Source organism: Micromesistius poutassou (genome assembly GCF_964030765.1).
Source record: "Micromesistius poutassou genome assembly, chromosome: 21".
NCBI classification, from domain to species: Eukaryota; Metazoa; Chordata; class Actinopteri; order Gadiformes; family Gadidae; genus Micromesistius; species Micromesistius poutassou.
This window is the reverse complement of record NC_140291.1, coordinates 5079665-5099361: the sequence shown is the minus strand read 5'-3', so window position 1 is coordinate 5099361 and position 19697 is coordinate 5079665. Positions and strand designations below refer to the sequence as shown.

General features: G+C 42.7%; 1 protein-coding gene across 1 annotated transcript in view; it reads left to right on the top strand.

Annotated features, from left to right (window-relative positions):
* Positions 1–722: 722 nt before the first annotated feature.
* The window catches only part of stxbp4 (syntaxin binding protein 4), a gene marked incomplete at its 3' end in the record, with an annotated part of 50137 nt that continues 31162 nt past the window's right edge, over positions 723–19697 (top strand). The window contains exons 1-16 of the mRNA XM_084485564.1: positions 723–756; positions 3233–3306; positions 3616–3711; positions 4206–4275; positions 4401–4475; positions 9569–9657; positions 10646–10826; positions 11696–11828; positions 12267–12373; positions 12678–12930; positions 13415–13484; positions 14156–14253; positions 14854–14950; positions 15306–15433; positions 16857–16946; positions 17545–17610. Coding sequence (XP_084341690.1) covers positions 3240–3306; positions 3616–3711; positions 4206–4275; positions 4401–4475; positions 9569–9657; positions 10646–10826; positions 11696–11828; positions 12267–12373; positions 12678–12930; positions 13415–13484; positions 14156–14253; positions 14854–14950; positions 15306–15433; positions 16857–16946; positions 17545–17610 — 1620 coding nt within the window. The 5' untranslated portion in view covers positions 723–756; positions 3233–3239. The remainder of the gene's footprint in view (positions 757–3232; positions 3307–3615; positions 3712–4205; positions 4276–4400; positions 4476–9568; positions 9658–10645; positions 10827–11695; positions 11829–12266; positions 12374–12677; positions 12931–13414; positions 13485–14155; positions 14254–14853; positions 14951–15305; positions 15434–16856; positions 16947–17544; positions 17611–19697) is intronic.

Here is a 19697-nt window from a genome sequence, read left to right as displayed (position 1 = left end):
TTAAAAGTTAAATAGTTAAATAAATTTAAGTCTGGCTCTCAGAAGAGAAAGGTTCTAACTTATTTTCCAAGAAAGGTGAGCACAAACGTTTAAACACACAAGATGAAACCCCATTCTTAACTACCTCCGTTATCGTTGCTAAAACGAACAGAGACAACCCAAAGCAAGAGTAGACAATAGGCTACACTTTCAAATGATGAGGCCTTGGTTATTAAGTGGTAAATAAAGTTTACGGTAGGCTAAGCGTGTGTGCGTGTGGGGGAGTTAAATTGTTGTGTTTTGTTTGTCGATTTAGGTATTTATTGATTCATACATCATTTAATATGTTCATTTTAATTATTTTAGGTACCAGTGGGGGGCGAGGTACCAGCAGGCATGCCGCCCAACCGATGGCACTCGGGAGTCAGCACGGATTAGCGCTGTAAAGGTACGCGTCTCTCGGTCTCTGCAGATTTCCACTTTTTCCGACCAGTACCACACACCGACCTCGTTTGATCGGCTGTAGGCGTCTCATCGCATCCCCATCCACCACAAAACAACTGACTCTCATCATGTCTGTGTGTCAGTTGCACGCGTAGATGTGTGTTTAATGCGGGTGAGTGTGCGTGTCATGTGCGTGTGAGCGCATGTGTGTGTGCGTGGTGGTGGTTGCGCGGCGGAGGGGCTGGGAGAGTATTTTATGTTTCTGACTGAGTGTGCGTTGCCATTTCTATCCCAGGCAGCTGAGCGGTTCGATGGAATTTCTCTACTTTACTGGTAAGTTCAAACTTACTACTATCCTTCGCTGTTCTTTTTCCTATCGCTCTCTATTCATGGCGTTTTCTCCTTCTGTTTTTGCACTGGTTGAGCATTAAGAGCTGCCTAGTTTTTCGTGCACGTTCGGACGGGCTTTTTTTTTTTTTTTTTTTTTTTTTTTTTACAAGAGAGCACCAATACTATGGGGACGTACAAACCGGTTGCACATGTTCTGCTCAGGGTTCAACCACCTGTTTATTGGCTGCTTCAACGTCACCACGTGCAATTTGTCATAAATATCTCATATATCATATAATATTTCTGACACCTACGCTAATGCCGTCGACAATGACACACAGATATATTATGTTTTAATCCAACAGCGAATTACAAGACACAACCCTTTTACCCGTTATGTCAACGACTGGAGTTTTAACTAGATGGCAGAACTTGGTAGTAAAGTGTATTTAAAAGTGAGACGACACTAGCTAAAAGTAGCGTGTGTCAGCTTTGGCGTCTTCCCGCTCAAATGGGGCTTTAACAGCTGGTGGTTCCCGCGGCGCTCTAAGACCTCGGCCGTGCTGCTGCGTGACAAGGCGCTAGCATAGCAGCTAATACAGATTACCAGGTATTAAGTGATCAGTTTAATTGCTTCCTTGTGTCCCGCCTACGTCAGTTATTGTCATCTGTTTGGCGCGCTCGGAGATATCTGTTGCCGGGGAGAGACAGAACCGAAAGAGTGAACTTTCGTTCACTCACAACACAGTAAGAATATAGTCTGTGTGTGACATATTGACTGTTAAGTAGTCGTGTGTTTATGAGAGTTTGTAAGGGGTGACCTTTGAAGAGTGCGGAGAGAGAAAGGTTTTTTATGAATTCCATACTGGAAATTCGGGAACTAGGCCTACAAAGATGCGTTTTTGTTATTGTGTCTTTTTCATCATCTCGCTATTTGCTATGTTTAGTCATTTTGGAGCATTTAGAACAACTATCTAATGTGATTTCTAGTGGTATCAGAGCAGAGCGGAGGTGGGCAGCTGGCTACAGGTAGGCTGCAAACATCAGGAATCAAACTGGGACCATTCGGCTGGTTGTCCAATACCTAAAACACTACAAGACTATCCTTTAGTTTCTTTAGTCAATTCTGCTCTTCCTTGTAAAGTCCCGCAATGAATAACTCTTACATAGTGGAGAAGTGGAAGTCATAATCCCATGTGAGCCATGAGCGAATATGCAGAAGGACAACAGAAGGGCATATGGGTTTTTAGAGGTCAGGGATGTGGTCACTCTAAATTATTTTAAAGATTTTAGTTGTTTGTAGCCTGCCAATGATTGACAGTTTTAGGCATATGAGTTGAGGGGGTTAGACTTAGAGGAAGATGAAAATGACAGAAAACTAACTAAATTAAGGAGAAGCAACAAATAAAAGGGATCGGAACCTTTTGAGGGAACCAGATGTCATATCAAACGTTTTTACATGTGACCTACATTCTTTCTGCAATCATGCTGCATTCTTTCTATTTTTTTTGTAATTAAACCATCATAACTATTCCTCAAAGGTTACGTAAATACACAAAAAGTGGGTAATTGTCCCAAAGCTGTAAACTGGATCTCTATTAAATTCTTATTTGGTAATACAAAATGTTCTTGGTCATTCTAGCAATTGTTTGAAGAACCCATCATCGTACATTATCATTGTATAGCACTTTTTAGGAATATTTTTCAGGGCAATTACAAAATGTTTCTTGGTAATATTCCAAGGCTAGGGTTTATGCAGCCAGATTAGGATTACAGTTGCCAGACTATTATATTATTCATGAATTCCCAAGGAGAAAAGTATAGAGTGTTTGATCTGTCTGCCTGACTTGCACAGGCATGCATGCAGACACAGACAAACACACATGCAGGCACGCACGCACACACACACACACACACACACACACACACACACACACACACACACACACACACACACACACACACACACACACACACACACACACACACACACACACACACACACACAAACACAAACACACACACACGCACAGCCTTTTGTGGACTACAGCATATAGTTGTCACAAGCATGCCATCTGAGTCACAGGACACACTGATATGATGGACCTGACAACATCGCTTGCTGTATCAGCTAATCTCTAACCACCAACTGGTATAAATGTTCTTCTGCTTTGTCCCTTTCCCACCTGGCATAGGTGTGTTTTCAAAGAAGGGCTTCACTCTTTTAGTAACTAATATGTTTAAGCCCACGATCGGGGTGCTCTGAACACTAGGTATGAGTGACTTCTGCATACTCTTGAATTGAGGGTGTCATGTTGCGTGTGTGTGTGTGCTATTGCTACTCAAGGCAATCAAGCCTGCTGTGGATTGCCGCTGTTAGGATGCGTTTCCTTTCACTACAAGAGCGGATTAAACAGAGGAGGATGATATTGTAATTGTTGGTTCAGCGAAGTGAAGTGTTGTTATCGCTGCTTCCCAGGACGATCATGGGACCACATGGCATCAACAGAGCTGTGCAGAGACTGGAGTTCTGCGACTGCAAGAAGGGACTCGGTCAGTGTGCACATCTCCATCCCGGTCTCTGAGCTCTCTAGACTCTAACCGACAATGCTGTTATGCACCCGACTACCACTAATACAAAATAATACATTTTTCAACTAACCTCCGGTTTCTGATGCCTAAAGCCTAAATCCCTAAATCCTTTTAAATTTCTCATGCAGCACTTGCATGCTTTGATTTGTTCTCAGCCTCACCCGTAGTATACTTTGTAGAAAGATGCCCTGGCTCTAACCATAAGCACTCTGTTTGAACCAGAGTCGTGTTGTGTATGTGTTAATGTTTGGGTGTTGTCTCCCCACCCAGGGGTGAAAATAACCGGCGGGTACCGTGAGATTACAGGAGAGGAGTTTGGGGTCTACATCAAGCGGGTTGTGGCTGGAGGCCTGGCTGCCCAGGATGGTAGGTGCCTCATGCTCCTTGAACCGGCATTTTTCAGTAAAACGCTGTCCTCGTTGCTGTTGCTCTTTCCCGGTCACCCAATAACAGATAAGGTCAACTCACAAACTAATGTCAATTTTCGGAAAAGAGTATGTAGTAACAGATAATTTATATAACTTATATTTGACCAATGCCCTCACATCATGTAATATAAGATAATATCAGATATATCTTAGATATAATATACTTTATCATATCATGGCATGTTATATCCCTTTTTACTAATCTCAAATTGCCTTCAAATTGTTTCTCCTCCACTAGCTGCCTCTCCACCTGTCCCATCTGTCTCTCTCATCTATTGGATGTTATCTCCATCTTTCTGTTTTACTTTTGTCTCTTAATGTCAATGCATCACTCTGTCCCTCTGTTCTCCTGTTCCCCCCCCATACCTGCCTGTCTGTTTATCTGTTGCTCACTGACCCGCTCACACACTCTCTCTCTCTCTCTACCCCCAGGTCGCCTTAGGTCAGGTGACCTCATTTTGGATGTCAACAATAACAGTCTGATAGGTGTGACCAATGAGAGGTTTGTAGACCCAAGCAAACATACCATTCATAACTCCAATGAACTACCTGCTGAAGTGAAGATTAGGTTAATATGTCCCATGTTCTGTTTTTATAAAGTTGACTCTCTTCCCTGTTTCCTGATAGGGCGGTGGAAATCTTACGGACGGCTGCCTACTCTAATCACATGTCTCTGTTGGTTGCCAGAGACAATGAATCCAGGTAACGTAGAATACGAAGTGATTGTTGTTGTGTCATTTTTTTTTCCTAATCTCAGAGGGGTGAATTTACCAGAACACTGTTTCGCTGTATGGCCGACATTTGCTGACTGCTTCACTCTCTTCAAGGGGATAATCTGGTCGTCTCTAGGGCGAAGCAGAATGTAAGGTGGACGCTGCTTGGTTTGGCTTATGGCAGTGTTAAGTACGTTAAGGTGCTTTGGCAGCTCCTCTGGCAGAGATCCTGGCTGCAGGCTGCGGGCCCTAATGGTGGGTCATGTTAGTTAAGAGTTGTAATGAGATAAATGGTTGCTTGTTAATGTATAATTAGCTGTAGCCTCCCAATGGGTGTTTTCATTGATCATTATAACCTTTCAGGCACAATGCTACTGACTATCTATCTATCTAACTATCTATTTACTATTCATAGATACTGTCATCCAAAGTGAGTCAATAGTGAATTTATTTTAAGATATCAGGCTGGGGTGAGGCATCTTGCGCAGGTATTCTGACCCCCCAAATCTAACCCTAACCCTAACTCGTATCATCACATATAACCAGGATTTACCCGGGTTCCTCTGGTCCTGCTTTGATAGGGACATGATATATGATATGGAGATTTTGGATATTCAGGTTACATTCTATAAACAAACCCTTCATACTTCAAATTGAAGTTCTTCAGGGAAACGGTTTTGGCTTTGTTTTAAAAAATAATGGACATTCTTGAGATTATTCAGACGGGCGGAATTCTTTCTTACCAATCGAGTTACTGTTCATCTCTGATTTTCATAATTTGCTGGATTTGTGTTGTTGAAGAGAAGCAGTGTTGTGTGTGTAAAGAGAGAGAGAGAGAGAGAGAGAGAGAGAGAGAGAGAGAGAGAGAATATTTGTGTCTGCATAAGCTGCTTATCACTCATGGACGAATAAGAAGAAGATGCCAGCACATTCCTGCAAGAAACACACGCTATGTGGACCTTTTATACAGTATGTAATCATGGTTGCTGTTTATCTGAATCTACAGCGTTTTTAGTCCATGAAATATGCTATTATGAACATAAAATTACTAGAGAGGGCGGGAGACAAGGGAAGCCTAAGCGACCTGACACAGCCCGTGTCCTCCGAGCTTTTCACTGTCAGACCGCTGCAGCAAGCCGGACGGACTGACAAGACAGACCCTGACACAATAGGGACAGGACCTACCTTCCATCCATCTGTCTGTTTGCCTTTCTGTCTGTCTGTCCATAGTCTCCCTTTTCACCATAAGGACAGTTCTGTGTCGTTCAAGTGGTAAAAAATATAACATTAGCAACTGGAATTTAGGGAAATATTCAAGGTCACTAAAAACAGATGTGCATCTGTAGGATCCTTGGTCAGAGGATGTAAATTCTAGCAGCCAAGTTTTGGTTGCATATGTTCATTGGACGATTGACAATTTACTTGGTGAATCATCTGATTGTTCTTGGATTGACTCCAAGGAATTGGCAATCCAATTTAACTTCGAGTGGATTAAAACTAATGCCTATTTGTTTGGCGAGCTAGCTAATTCACCAGTAAGCCTGTTAGTCCACACAATGAATAGATTAGGAAACAAACAATTTATCAAGTGCAAATAACAAGTAAGTACATAAATACAAATAGGGGCAGGATACTCTGGTGGTTAGGGCTATTAACTCCCAACTAAAATTGTCTTGGTTTGAATCCCAATGTACGCACTCTACCTGTAAAGAGCATCATGCCTAAACCCTACTCGCTCCTTAACATCTTAAAAACAAAATTAAGTCGGTTAAAGTATCTGCTAATGATTAAAGATGCTACCTCTCTTAAGAAAATCTGTTGTGGTTGACAGTTCCTGCCTCTGAATTTGACAATTTAGAGTTGGACCATGCCCAGCTCCTTTCTGACCAATCAGGGCTTCTCTTCCCTCATTGGTCAGGGAAGTCCATCTTGCCTGTCAATTACATGTATGCACACAGTGCTATTATAATGGTGCGTTCACATTACTGGGAATTATGGGGAAAACATTTTTGCGGCATTGAAAAGTTCTCGTGAACGAAACCTCATGACACTCGTGATGATTCTACTTCCGTTAGGCAACTGGGGCCAGATTTTGATAACAGAGTTGCCCAGTTGGTGACGTATGGTTTACTAGTGACGCGCATGAACATTGCAGAACATGAAAGTTTTACTCACTATAAAAGAATCAACCATCATATCACATACTTTACTATTGATTGACGTTGTAACCGTCTGTTGGCATCGACTTTGCTCAGTATTAAATGTTGTGTACTGGTAAACCAGCTCTAGATAAGGGCAAGTGTATCCTTCCATACAGTGGCAATACAATGTGCTTCTCATAAATAAAAGCAAAAGGATAGTAAGTGATAGGCTACAAATTCAAGTTCAACTAAGTTCTGTTTAGTTCTGACTGGTATTTATCGGATTAAAAAATCCTGCTGTGAATAACTTTTAGATTCCGAACGCAGTGCACATGAACGGTCGCTGTCGGGAACATGCGTAAACGTGAGCGTCATCACTGGCGAGGCGTCACCTCGCCAGTGATGAACACGCCTTAATTCCAAGTGCCTGAATACAACATTCTCAATGGCAGAGAAGCATTGCCAGTGAGAGTGATAAGGCTTTATTTTGGATTTATTTTCTAAAATCTAAAAAAGTCTTCTGCTCTGTTCTGCTCTCTCTTAACAACTCTCATGTCGTACCTACAGTAGCATAGATATACACTTCCGCTACCACCAGTAAACAATGTATACTCATATTTGATTGATACATTGATTTAAGATTTTATCGTCCTGTTGTCCTCGGTGATCTCATATGTTCCTGCTCTTGTAGTTCACAGTTCAATCCAGGGACACAACAGGAGCTGTGATGTAACACTTTGGGTCCAGGGCGTTCTAACGGGATTAGGCTAAATGTAACCCTCCTCTTTATCCTCGCACCGCTGACTTCCATTGGGAATGAATTCACAACTTATCTGTTCTCCTACCTGGGCTTCATTCACCATTCAGCCTTCAGAGCATCCATTCAGTTAAATAAGGAAAGACTATGTGAGCGACTGTTCTGTGATCAACAACAACAAAAAAATCTGATTTAGAGGGCTTTTTCTTTTTGAAAAAGGAAAAAAGAAAAGACAAAGAAAAAGACTTAAAAAAAAAACAATACTAGAGAGTAGATTTTGCAACAGATGCAACTTAAACTTGTGGACTCACCTTCCGAGTCAGACCCAACAGATCAGAGATTTGCCTACCGTGCAGTTTTAAACCCTGACAACAGCTCAGTTGTCCATCAACAGCAGCGGATGTGTCGACAACCTCTGTCTGTCCTCTCCCTGCAAAAACAATCGCACACAACCAGCGTGTCAGATTAAATTCCCAAATCCTTCATAATAATAACAATAACGCAAGCCATACGGCTCTGAATGTGGCTACCGCCTCAAACCCAATGAAATCTGGCAGGATAGTTTAGTGGTTAGGGTGTTCACTAAGGGCACTCTAATCAGTATTTTTGGGGTCGATCCCCGATAACCGGATGCAGTATCACCCTATAACCATCATCATTGATCACGTGGTCTAGTTAAAACCTTCTCTTAGAATCAACAGATGATAAGGTATCGTCAATTTTCATTTTTTTTATTGGCAGGCAACATTATCAGGCAACATGTGCAACAGACTTCATTCAACAGACTGATGAAATATTTTTTTGTGGCATGTAGAGAAATTGCAGATTCTACTTCATCTGATTGGCTCTTCTAATCAGCCTTTGTATAGACCACCAATCAAACTATTCAGAAATAATATTGGCTTTCTCCTCCTTGCTAAAAGGCAACCTGACTGGCACTGTAGGTCACTTAAGATGATGCATCTGATAGTACATAGTAGGATCGCTCTCACTTTACCTGAGACTACTTTGCCTGTGTAATGCCAACAGGAACCAGTGCCAGCTCAAAGACTCTAGTCCGAGGTGTGTAATTCTTGTACAAAGGTCAGAGGAAGCCTCTCTAATGTCTTACCTCAGGACTTGGATACCAGGCAGAGCCTATTTACTAGGACTCTTAACCAGCCATTTTATCAAATACAGATAAGCTGAAGTCAATGTTGAAAGCCGGCATTCCAAAGTAGGCTACTCTTGCTGCTGTGGTGTTGCCAGCAGTTGGCAGTGATACATGAATTGAATAGGATTTACATTTATTGGACACTTCTATCTATACCCTCTTACTATGTATATGATGAGTGATTACATTTATGAGCATGGATGGCCACAGTGGGAATCAACCCATACATTGACAGTGATGCAATGCCCTAAACAGGACCTAGAATAATAAATTAATTATATCATTAAAGGTTGTATCAGCGATTCTGGGTCGAAACATAAATGATCACATTCTGATCTTTGCTCACGATCTGCTAGCTGCCTGCCCCATAAGCAGGCCGTCAAAAAAAATGTGTTTCTGTAGGCAGCCTGTGCTCCGAGATTGTACACAAAAACAAATGGTACTACCAACCACTGAAAACCATAATAAAAAGTCTTCCAACCAACCAACCAATGTGCTGCGTTCATGATAGTTTTACTGGATGCACGAAACACGGAAGGGAGGGGCGTGCTGGCTCTGTTTGGGATCTCGCTTCAAACACCAACAGAAGTGACGTCACCCAACATCGCTGGTACAACCTTTAATTAATTGATTATAATTATCTATTCAATAGTTTTGGTTGTGGTTGTTTGTTTGTTATGGTAAACGTCCATGAGAGGGAGACAAATACCTTCTGTAGCTATTTGGATCGATCAAACTCAAACTGTGTGTGTGTGTGTGTGTGTGTGTGTGTGTGTGTGTGTGTGTGTGTGTGTGTGTCTGTCTGTCTGTCTGGGTCTGTGTCTGTCTGGGTCATGTGTGTATGTGTGTCTGTCTGCATGTGTGTGAGTGTGTCTTTGCGAATGACTGCATGTGTGTGCGCATACGTGCATGAATGCATGTTTGTTTATGTGTGTGTGTGTGTGTGTGTGTGTGTGTGTTTGAATTGTGTGTGTGTGTGTGTGTGTGTGTGTGTGTGTGTGTGTGTGTGTGTGTCTGCTTGTGTCCTTCAGGAGAGAGTTTGCAGAGTTCATGGAAAAGTACGGGTCCAGCACTGTCAGCAGACATTCCGGAAGGATCTCTCCTACCCAACTCTCTACAGGTGACACGCTAATCCTTCCTGCTAACTTCAGTCGTCACCATCATCATCTTCGTCATCATCACCATCATCATCACCTTCATCATCGTCACAGTCAGCTTCATCATCATCATCACCCATCACTTGTAGAAGACCCCCCTCCACCCATCTCCTCACTCACGCACACACACACACACACACACACACACACACACACGCATGCACTTGTGATATAGGCTCTACGAGCAGTTTAATATTCTGTTTTAGATTCTTTGGTTTGGCTTTCTTGTTACCGGTAAATAAGAAATATATATTAGATGTATTGGTGATGGGGGCCAGCACCCTGTTCTAAGTGATCACTTCTCTCTCAGACAGACCTATGTGGTATAGGATGCAGTGGAGAATGTGGATCATTTGGTTTTATTTTCAATATGTGACTTGCATGCTTTTCCCTGCTTGTACTTTCTCTTCTACCAACCTCCCACTCTCTCGCTCTCGTTCCTCTATCCCAATGTCTCTCTCTCGCTGTCTCCTTCACTCTCGCTCTGACGCTCTCTCCTACCACTCATCTTTCTTTTTTAACTACCTCTCCCTCCTACACTCTGTCTATGGCTCTGCTATCGTCATCACCATCTATTGTTCACCCCTCTCACCCACCTCTCTCTCTCTCTCTTTATCCGTCTCCTACTCTCTCTCTCTCGCTCTTCATCTGTGTGTCTCTCTCTCTTTCTCTCTCTCTCTCTCTCTTCCTCTCTCTCTCTCTTCCTATCCGTCTCCCACTCTCTCTCGTTCTCCATCTGTATGTGTGTGTGTATCTGTCTTTGCCTCTTGTCTCTCTCTCTCGCTCTCTCTTGCTCTCTCTCTCTCTCTCTCCATCTGTGTGTCTCTCTCTCCATCTGTGTCTCTCGCTCTCTCTTGCTCTCTCTCTCTCTCTCTCTCTCTCTCTCTCTCTCTCTCTCTCTCTCTCTCTCTCTGCATCTGTGTCTCTCTCTCTCCCTCCATCCTCCTGCAGTGAAGCTGACGGACACAGCCTCCTCGTCTTCTTCCTCTCACTCCGAGAGCCCCCTGCTCCTCAGTCCCAAAGAGGGGGTGGGCACCACCTCTGCCTCCACACATGGACCCCCTTACACCCCGCTGCCCGCCTACCACTCCAGCCCGTACTCTGTGCAAACGCCACTACCACAGGTCTTCAGGTGTGTGCCCTGAACTCTGACCCCTGGACTGAGGTCGCTGAGGGGTCCAGGTTGAATTCGGAGCATGGGGTTGATAAGGAGATGTGCCCCCCACAATATGTTATGATGTTGTGGTCAATAAGTGGATTGTTTCTGTGTAATTGAAATTGTGATATAGTACTTTATGTTATAATTTATGTTATATGTTTTACTTTATGTTATAATCTTTATCTTGTCTCATCTCATCTTATATTTCTTACATGCTCTCTCCAAAAATTATGGTAAACTCTAAGCAGACTGAGAGAACATTTCAGTAGGCGGAGAAAGGGTCATGAGTTGTTGCGTTAACCTGTTCTCCGTTCTCTTACTCCCTGTGAGCAGTATACGCCGGTACACCGCACAGTACTGATAATTCACACGATACTCTGATTATTTTACAGTTACATGTATTCTAGAAGATATATGAAGATACATCATTGATATAAAATACATAAACATGCCTCATAAACATTCATATCACATACAAAGGTGTGCTACAAAGGTGTAGCTGTGCTACAAGTAAGGCGGTCCTCCTCTGCAATGAGCGCGCGTGAGCTAACGAGTGGGCTGCCTGTCTGCACAGCCGGGAGCACACTGCTATTGTGAAGCAGTTTATCAAACAAAACTGAAATCACAACTACCTCCAACATCGAGAGTCTTTGAAGAAAAGAAACAACCGCCATGCTTCAAATGACCAAGCCTAACCCTCCATCCTCTCTGGAGAGATGATTAGGGCCGAGACGATTTCAATTAAAGTTACAATTGTTTCTCTTTTTCTCCCTCTGTCTCTCTCTCTCTCTCTCTCTCTCTCTCTCTCTCTCTCTCTCTCGCTCTCTCTTTCCTCTTCCTAGTGACAGTCTCATTCGGTTGATATGCGTCTCCAAGGGAACAGGGTTAGGGCTCGTCATTAAAGGCGGGACAAACAGCCCTGAAGGACCAATGGTTTTCATTCAGGAAATGGTGCCAGGAGGAGACTGTCAGAAGGTGAATACATACCTTCACTGTAATTCTTCAGATGGCTTGGTATGATTCTAACAGATTTCATGTATCACATGCATACATCAACATTTGAATGTAAATAAATACATATACTATTTTAAAGGGCCTTGGACCTTCTGAAGTGGACTTGGTTGACTTTCAATTGGTTATTGATAGAAAATTGTCAAACTTTTCAATATAAGGATTAATATCCAAAGAGGATTTTGAATCAGGCACGTCCATAGTGCATATGCAACAAATTTGGTGTCATTAGGACTTGTGGTTTCTACAGATAAACTGTGGAAAACTTTATTGTTCATCAAGTGTGATAAAAGATCTTCTGACCGTGCTCATATTTACTATTTTAATGAGCCCCACCATTTTTCTAAATTGTTGATGGACAATAAAATTATATGAATTTGATTGTTGTGGGCCTTTTTTCAGGATGGCAGACTACAGGTAGGGGACCAGCTTGTGTCCATAAACAAGGAGTCTTTGATCGGAGCGACCAATGAGGAGGCTCAGAGCATCCTGACAAGCACAAAGCTCAGGTCAGGAAGAACTTATGTTCTTATGTGATTGTATGTATTTCCTTATAAAGATTAATTGTGAATTGGGCGGGACTTATCATAACATGGGGAAGAAGTGTATTGATTTGATTTGTGATCATCAGAATACTTGGAGGTCGCCACCCAGAGCTCGTTCTTAAGATGACTTATTTAACCATTTGGCAGTTACTTGGAGTATTTTGCAGTATTTTTTCTCCTTGGACTTAATAACACGATCTCCAAAACAAACAAGGTTTCAAAGTCCATTTCCGTATCATGTTGTGCTTTAAAACAATCTCACCCCCAGACCGGACCCCACGGTGGAGATAGCCTTCATCAGGCGGAGGTCTTCGTCCGGCTCCAGCAGTGAAACCCAGAGTCCCACCATCTCCCTCCAGGGGCCTGTAGGGGGCACTGTGTCCCAGGCCTCCACTCCCGGGCTGGGGCCGCTGCTCCCCCAGGCTGGCCTCTTCACCAAACTCCCCCCGGTCGTCGTACGCCCCCCACCCAGCGTAATGCTGCCCACACTGCCCACGCTGTCCACGCTCAACATCAGCCAGGTGGGGGCCTGCTCCTTCAAACCTAGCGTTGTTCACCAGAAATAGAATATTATTTGCTATTGTAATTTTCCCCTGGAATCTGAATAGTAATAGGAATGATTTGAAGAATTCATTTTTATTTTTTATAGTAATATGTTGACTATACCTTCACTAGACCTTTAGTTCTAATGTTTTCTATTGTTCGAATAAGTAATTGGGATTGTGTCTAGAGTGATAGGGAAATTGACAAACCACTTTCTTAATTTTGATATTGAATAAAAAGTGCCAGCATGTACTAATCAATTCCAAGGCCAGTCTATAAAAGAGGACTATTGTTGCTGGATGGTGTTGATGCTCTGGGTCCTGGCTCTCAGTACACCCTATAGGTGGAGAGCACAGTGTGGGTGATGGGAATCATTACACCACCCACACACACACACGTTGATATACACACGGAGGCACACAACCTTTTAATGCTTACATTTTCCCCTCTTAACATTTGTAGGTGCACGTGGCACCCGTCAGAACAGAACCAAAGTGTGTTCCCTCTGACAGCGCTATCGACACCTGGCCAGGTACAACCGCTCTATTTTCTGTATGTCTGACTTTCTCTCTCTCTCTCTCTCTCTCTCTCTCTCTCTCTCTCTCTCTCTCTCTCTCTCTCTCTCTCTCTCTCTCATCCATCTGCCTATTTTTTGTTGTCATATTGATTAGTTCCCTTACTTCGGGAACTGCATTTTTCAGTTTATTTTTAACATCACATATAACTGAGGGCGTGAGAAAGAGAGGCCGAGAGACAGCATAGAGGGGGAGATGCAGAGAGAGAGAGACAGATGGTGCGTGGCGTGTCACCTGAAGGAAGAGGAAGTGAGGCGGGCAGGAGGTCTGCCATCTGATTGGCTGAAAAGAGGGGACAGCAGAGCCTGGGCCTGCTGTGTCAACCAGGGGAACCTGCTCATTCACGTCAGTGAATTCGGTGATGTCACTTCCTGCCAGAGTCTTATCCCTTGCTCAGTAAAGGGACTCATGGTGGATTCATTTTCGGGAACCTCTTGTATGCTTAGCATAAAGCAAGGGATGGGGAATCAACCTGAAAAGAACACACGTAAAATGTAAATACTGAAAATAGTGGGTTAGAAAGTGAGTATTTGGCAGGGTTGTTTTTCTGAAATGACCACTCAACATTACACCCGGTGGTGAAGCAGGGCCTGTCTAATAACAAACACCACACTCCCTGTGGTTCCAGACCCCCCCTACAGCGGCCATACTGCAGGCATCCCAGCCCCCCCCTGGAAGAGCTCCCTCGGCCCCCACCATCGCCTCAAACTGGAGAGGCTGGAGCAGGTCTGTGTGTCCATGTGTGTGTATGTGGGGGAGAGAGAGAGAGAGAGAGAGAGAGAGAGAGAGAGAGTGTGTGTGTGTGTGTGTGTGTGTGTGTAAAAGTGAGTGGGCTAGGAGAAAAAAGGCCAAGGAAATCAATGTTTTTTTCAAATGTTCAATTGTTTAATTAGCCATCAGTCTCAAATGGCCTACTCAGACAATCAAATTCAGATGTGATCGCGTGTGTGTGTGTATGTGTGTGTGTGTGGGAGAGAGAGAGAGAAAGAAAGAAGCATGAACAATATCAATGGGTTGTATTCAATCCAGTCACGCCATTGCTGTGATCCTGTGTGCGCGCGGGTTCTCTCATGTGTGTGATGTGTCTTTGTGTTAAAGCAACATATTCAGTGGATTGGTGAATACATTGTGTAATGTTAAGTTTGTGTGTTGTATATATATTCTCTGCGCCTATGTTTGTGTTTGTGTGTGTATGCATGTTGTGTAGTGTTCTTTTGTATGTTATTGATTTATGTGCATGTCTGTGTAATTGCCTTCAATGCTGTGTGATCACGGGTCATGTTTACACGTTTGTGTGTGTGTGTGTGTGTGTGTTTTTGTTCCCAGGCACTGGATGTGCTTGGCTTGAAGCCCACAGAGTTACAGAAACAGGCACTGAGGTCTCGACTCCGGGCAGACCCAGCTGGGACTGTGGCCTACGCAGGTAAGACCTGGCAGACCCTAACCTAACTTTGACCCCCCACATTAACCTCCACCTCCACCCCAACTTCACTGTTGCCTCGCTATACGGCTGAGCCATGGGCTAACCCACATGGCTGTGTTCATCTCAGGGTTAGGGTTTACATGCTAAGCTAACAGGCTAGCCTAGTGTACTTTGTGTGTACTGATATGTGTTTGTAGAAGTAGTTGTTGCACAGTAAACCATGTTTACATTGTGCTAGCTCTGTTTTGGCTCTGTTCTGTATTTTGGGGTGTTCTTGTCAATGTTTTTTTACTTCTATTTGCTCAATATGTATTTGTGGTTGTGTGTGTGTGCGTGTGCACGTGTGTGGGGGTAGAGTTTGAGAGCCTAACCAAGGAGCTGTTCAAGCCCCAGCATCAGGATGGTGTGCCAGTGTCCAAGGTGGGGTCAAAGTTCTCCTCTGATGACCTGTCCAGTCTTCTAGAGTCTCCCACAAACCCACTGGTACACAAATCTCCATATTTCTTATTTATTTACATCGACATATAGGGCCCGTATCTACAGGAGCTACTAAGACAGCAGTTAAACAGCATAACTCAGGTCTACTTTTAGCAAACACATTTATTCAAGGAGACTTTAGCAAATCACTTTTATTCAAATTGACTTAGAAGTGAAGCCAGGGTCCAAAATCAAAACCTGCCACCAACCAAGTGGTTAGATTTGACCATTTGGCAGGTCAAATAATTAAACATATTGTGTGGGGCAGTAGATTCTACCTTTCTGGCAGGTAAAAGATGAGAGACTGAGAACAACGATCACAATTGGAGTGACTGCAAAGAAACTAAAAGTGCTGCATGAATACATTTAGAAAAAAACAATGTATACAAAGTATAGTAGAAAGACCATTTCATCTGAAAATGTACACCAAATAAGCAGATTTCTGATTTGAAGCTCGTAAATAACCATTAATATGATCTATATATAGATCTATATATAGATATAATCTGTTGTTTCCTCGTTGTTTATGTTTCCGCTCTAAAGTATTGATCAGGGTATTGGTTGACCTTTATTAACAGTGTCAGGAGATCAGAACAGTGTACTCTCGTTGTACTCTGTACTTTGTCGTTGTATTTTCCGTTGCGCTCGTGTTGGCTTCCGTGCTCTGGTAGAGAGTAATGATAGTGCCATAAGGTCAGTAAAGAAACATGTAGGGGCGAACCTTCTAATAATTTTACTCAATGGTAAGAAATATGGACCAGATATAGAATCACATATGGAATACAGCAGTGGTGGCTGGTGGTTTTTAAAATGAGGGAGGAAGGACTGCGCGCTTGGTTGCCATTGACCTGCTTGCACTGTTAGTGGCGTATGGTGGCATAAGTATGTGAGAATCAAGTTGTTTCAGGGTGTTTTGGTGAACTACAAAATAGCAGGGAGGGATAATTATGTGAATAAAATTGATACAAATCCACCAGTGGCAGCATTGTACTTTGAAAGCTGGTGAAAAAAATCTGGGCCTATCATTGGGCCTATTTTTGCCCTCAATGACTGAATAGCTATTGGTTGTAATTTAGCTATGTTTATTTTCAGCTACAATTGTTTTAAGAGCTTTTAAGAGTTGTTTTTAAGCCACTGGAATACAGAAAGGTTACATCCATTAAATCATTTTTATACGAATATCATAATGATGTTCTTTGATTATTTCATCAGAGATTTGAGTCACTCCAGGCATCTTCATCTTAAAATAAAATCATATTCAGTTCATATCAGCCAGCCTGTTAAATAATGCAAATCGTGGTTAACGATATTTCAGAGTGTTCTGCTAGAGACTGACCCAACAGAAACAGCATGCTCGACTGATGTCTTCTTCTGTGTGTGTGTGTGTGTGTGTGTGTGTGTGTGTGTGTGTGTGTGTCTGTCTGTGAAGCCGTCGCTCTCAGACTCTGACGATCTGGAGGAAATGGAGCGACTGAGGAAGGACCACATTGAGGCGCTGAGAGAGCTCCAGAAGCTACAGGTCCATTTTATGCTTTCAATCCTCCTGAAAAAAGTTCTAACATCAACATCTAAATCCTCCGCCTGAATCCTTTAACCTCACCAAACTCCCACACATTTTAACAACAAGCTTATTGTCCTGACAACGCTCTTTGAAATACGGAGGCTTTTAAATTTAGGTGCTGTGGGTACGATTTGAGAGATGGAAAGATTGGACGAGCCATTGTATTCACACAGTTCTTGCATTGACAGGCAAGATTGTTTCTCTGGACCAATCAGGGAAGACATGCCCTGATTGGTTAGAACCCGGCAATTCACTCTCATATAGCTGACAGATAGCTAGGTAATTTCTTCCTACAGCACCTGTATCTGTCAAAAGTGCTTTTCCATTAACTACCAAAAAATACATTAGTTAATGTGAAATATTCACATCATGGCCAGCCCCCTAGTGCCAATAGCAGATGGTTCCAATGTTAGTTAGCCTATGGACTAAGGAAAAAACATTTATCTATGTCTATGTTCACTTACAGACTGCCATGTGACCGTGAGGTACAGTCAGGTCAAATGAATTGAAGTTTGATCTGATTGAAGCACTCGTTGCACCCTATTCTCCTCCCCAGGTTCAACTGGCTGAGTCTCAGAGACTGCATCTCCAGGCAGAGGAGGAGCTTAACAAGGTCAAGCAGGTCAGAGGCATCCTATTGGCTGGCTACTCTACCATGTGTTTGGTTGGTCAGTTGAATCTGCATCAGTTTTTAAATGGAAAAAGGTCTGCAAACATAGCAGGCGAGGCTAAGGCCATATCTTTCTTGTAATAAGAATAATAACAGATTTCATGATGATGCTAACCGATTTATTAATGTAACAACAACAATAACAACTTGGATTAATATCCCTATCTAGATGCTAAATGCACTTTTTGCAGTTTACAACCTGAATCCTCAAAGTTTAAACTGATTTCATTATAATAATAATAATATTATATTCATTTAAATAGCGCATTATTTAGCTAATCTTAATCTCACATTTCACCCTGTACCCTTTGAATGTAAAACCGGAATACAAGAAACCCACATGTGGCTCATTACATAGCAGAAATGAATGTGTTTCATATCAAACATCCAGGATACCAGGGTCGGTAAAGCTCGTGAGGTGTATATTGCTCAGCCACGTGTCAACAGAACAGAGCAGCCAATAATAACTCCTGGAGGAAAATATGGGTTATTAAAACCACATTAGAGGCAATTCAATTCAACTGAAGCTTTTATAGTGGTGTAGGCTCCAGTATCTACACACACACACACACACACACACACATACACACACACACACACACATGACGTGGACACACAATTAGTGTTTCACACAATTAAGTTTCATACATGGAAAAGAAACCCAGACACTCATCCTCCGCGTCTCTGTTCACTCTGACGAGGCGTGTGTAGGAGAGAGAGAGAGAGAGAGAGAGAGAGAGAGAGAGAGAGAGAGAGAGAGAGAGAGAGAGAGAGAGCGCACTGTGTGGGGCCCACACAGGGTTAGAATGAAGGCCATGGTTGAGCATGAGGCTTCTGGGACCCTAAATAGTTCTGAATCAGAGCCCTGCGAGAGTCCCACTCCCTCACTCCTGTCCCTCTCTTCGCCCACCTCCCTTTTTTGCTCCCTCTTTTGCGTTTGAGTTTGGTCATCATTACATAAGCCAATCAATATCCAGATATAGAGACAGCGCTATGGACTGCAGTGCACTAAATCTCTCCTCCAAAATGGCCCTTGTCTGTTGTGTATATATATATTATACATACGGATGTATGTGTGTATGTTTGTATGTGTGTTTGTATGTGTGTGTGTGTCTATATATATATAGATATTTATAAAACTGGATATTTATAAAACGGGTGGCTTAAATCAAGCGATCTGATTGGTTCCCAACTGTTGTATATTGAGCGTATACACACAGCTATGACGCCCGTTCAGTTTACAAAGTTCAGTATCACTCCGCACCTAACTTGAACTGTTGTTTATTTATATATAAAAGCAATAGCATAGTTCATTGAAACCTAAAAATATGTTGATTGCTGGAGAGGGTGGAAATGTTGTAAAGCAATAGGCACACAGTGAGTGAACTCGATAGTAGGCTAAATTGCCGGCGAACCAAGCTACCGTCTCTAGCCTAGCCTTCTCTCTGAAGGACGCTACAGTGTGTTGCATAGCAACCGCCGTACACTTTGCAGGCAGCCAGGAGGGACTACTTTTTTGTATTCGTTAAAAAAAATGCTTTTCCGACTTTCTCGCTTTTTCAAAATTAAAAACTAAACACGTGATCGGTGATTGGCCGATCAACCTGAAGTTTGGGTTAGGGTTCAGTCACTGAGACAGTCATTGTATCCTGCTTTAACATAATTCATCTTGACTCACAATAAAGGTAGCCCACAATACTTTCTTCATGTCAACATAATTAATTCAAGGTGACGCAAATGCTTTCTTGAAACCTAGGCTTTGGTCTGAGCTGTTGAGTGAAGCCGTAGACAGTGCTTCTTTCATGGGCACAGATGTCAAAAAGAGTCAATGTGCTACAGGAATACAGTACACAATTCCTTTGCATACTGCTTATTAATGTTGTTTCATATTTAATTGTAGTTTGGGCTCAATTTATTGGTCCCGTGATACATTTCAAACTTACTTTTGTGTGTGCAAAACTCAAAAAATTAATCCCAATAAATGGTGAATGTGACCGTAGGCTATCACCGACTTGGTTAACTACTTGACAAGTCATGAC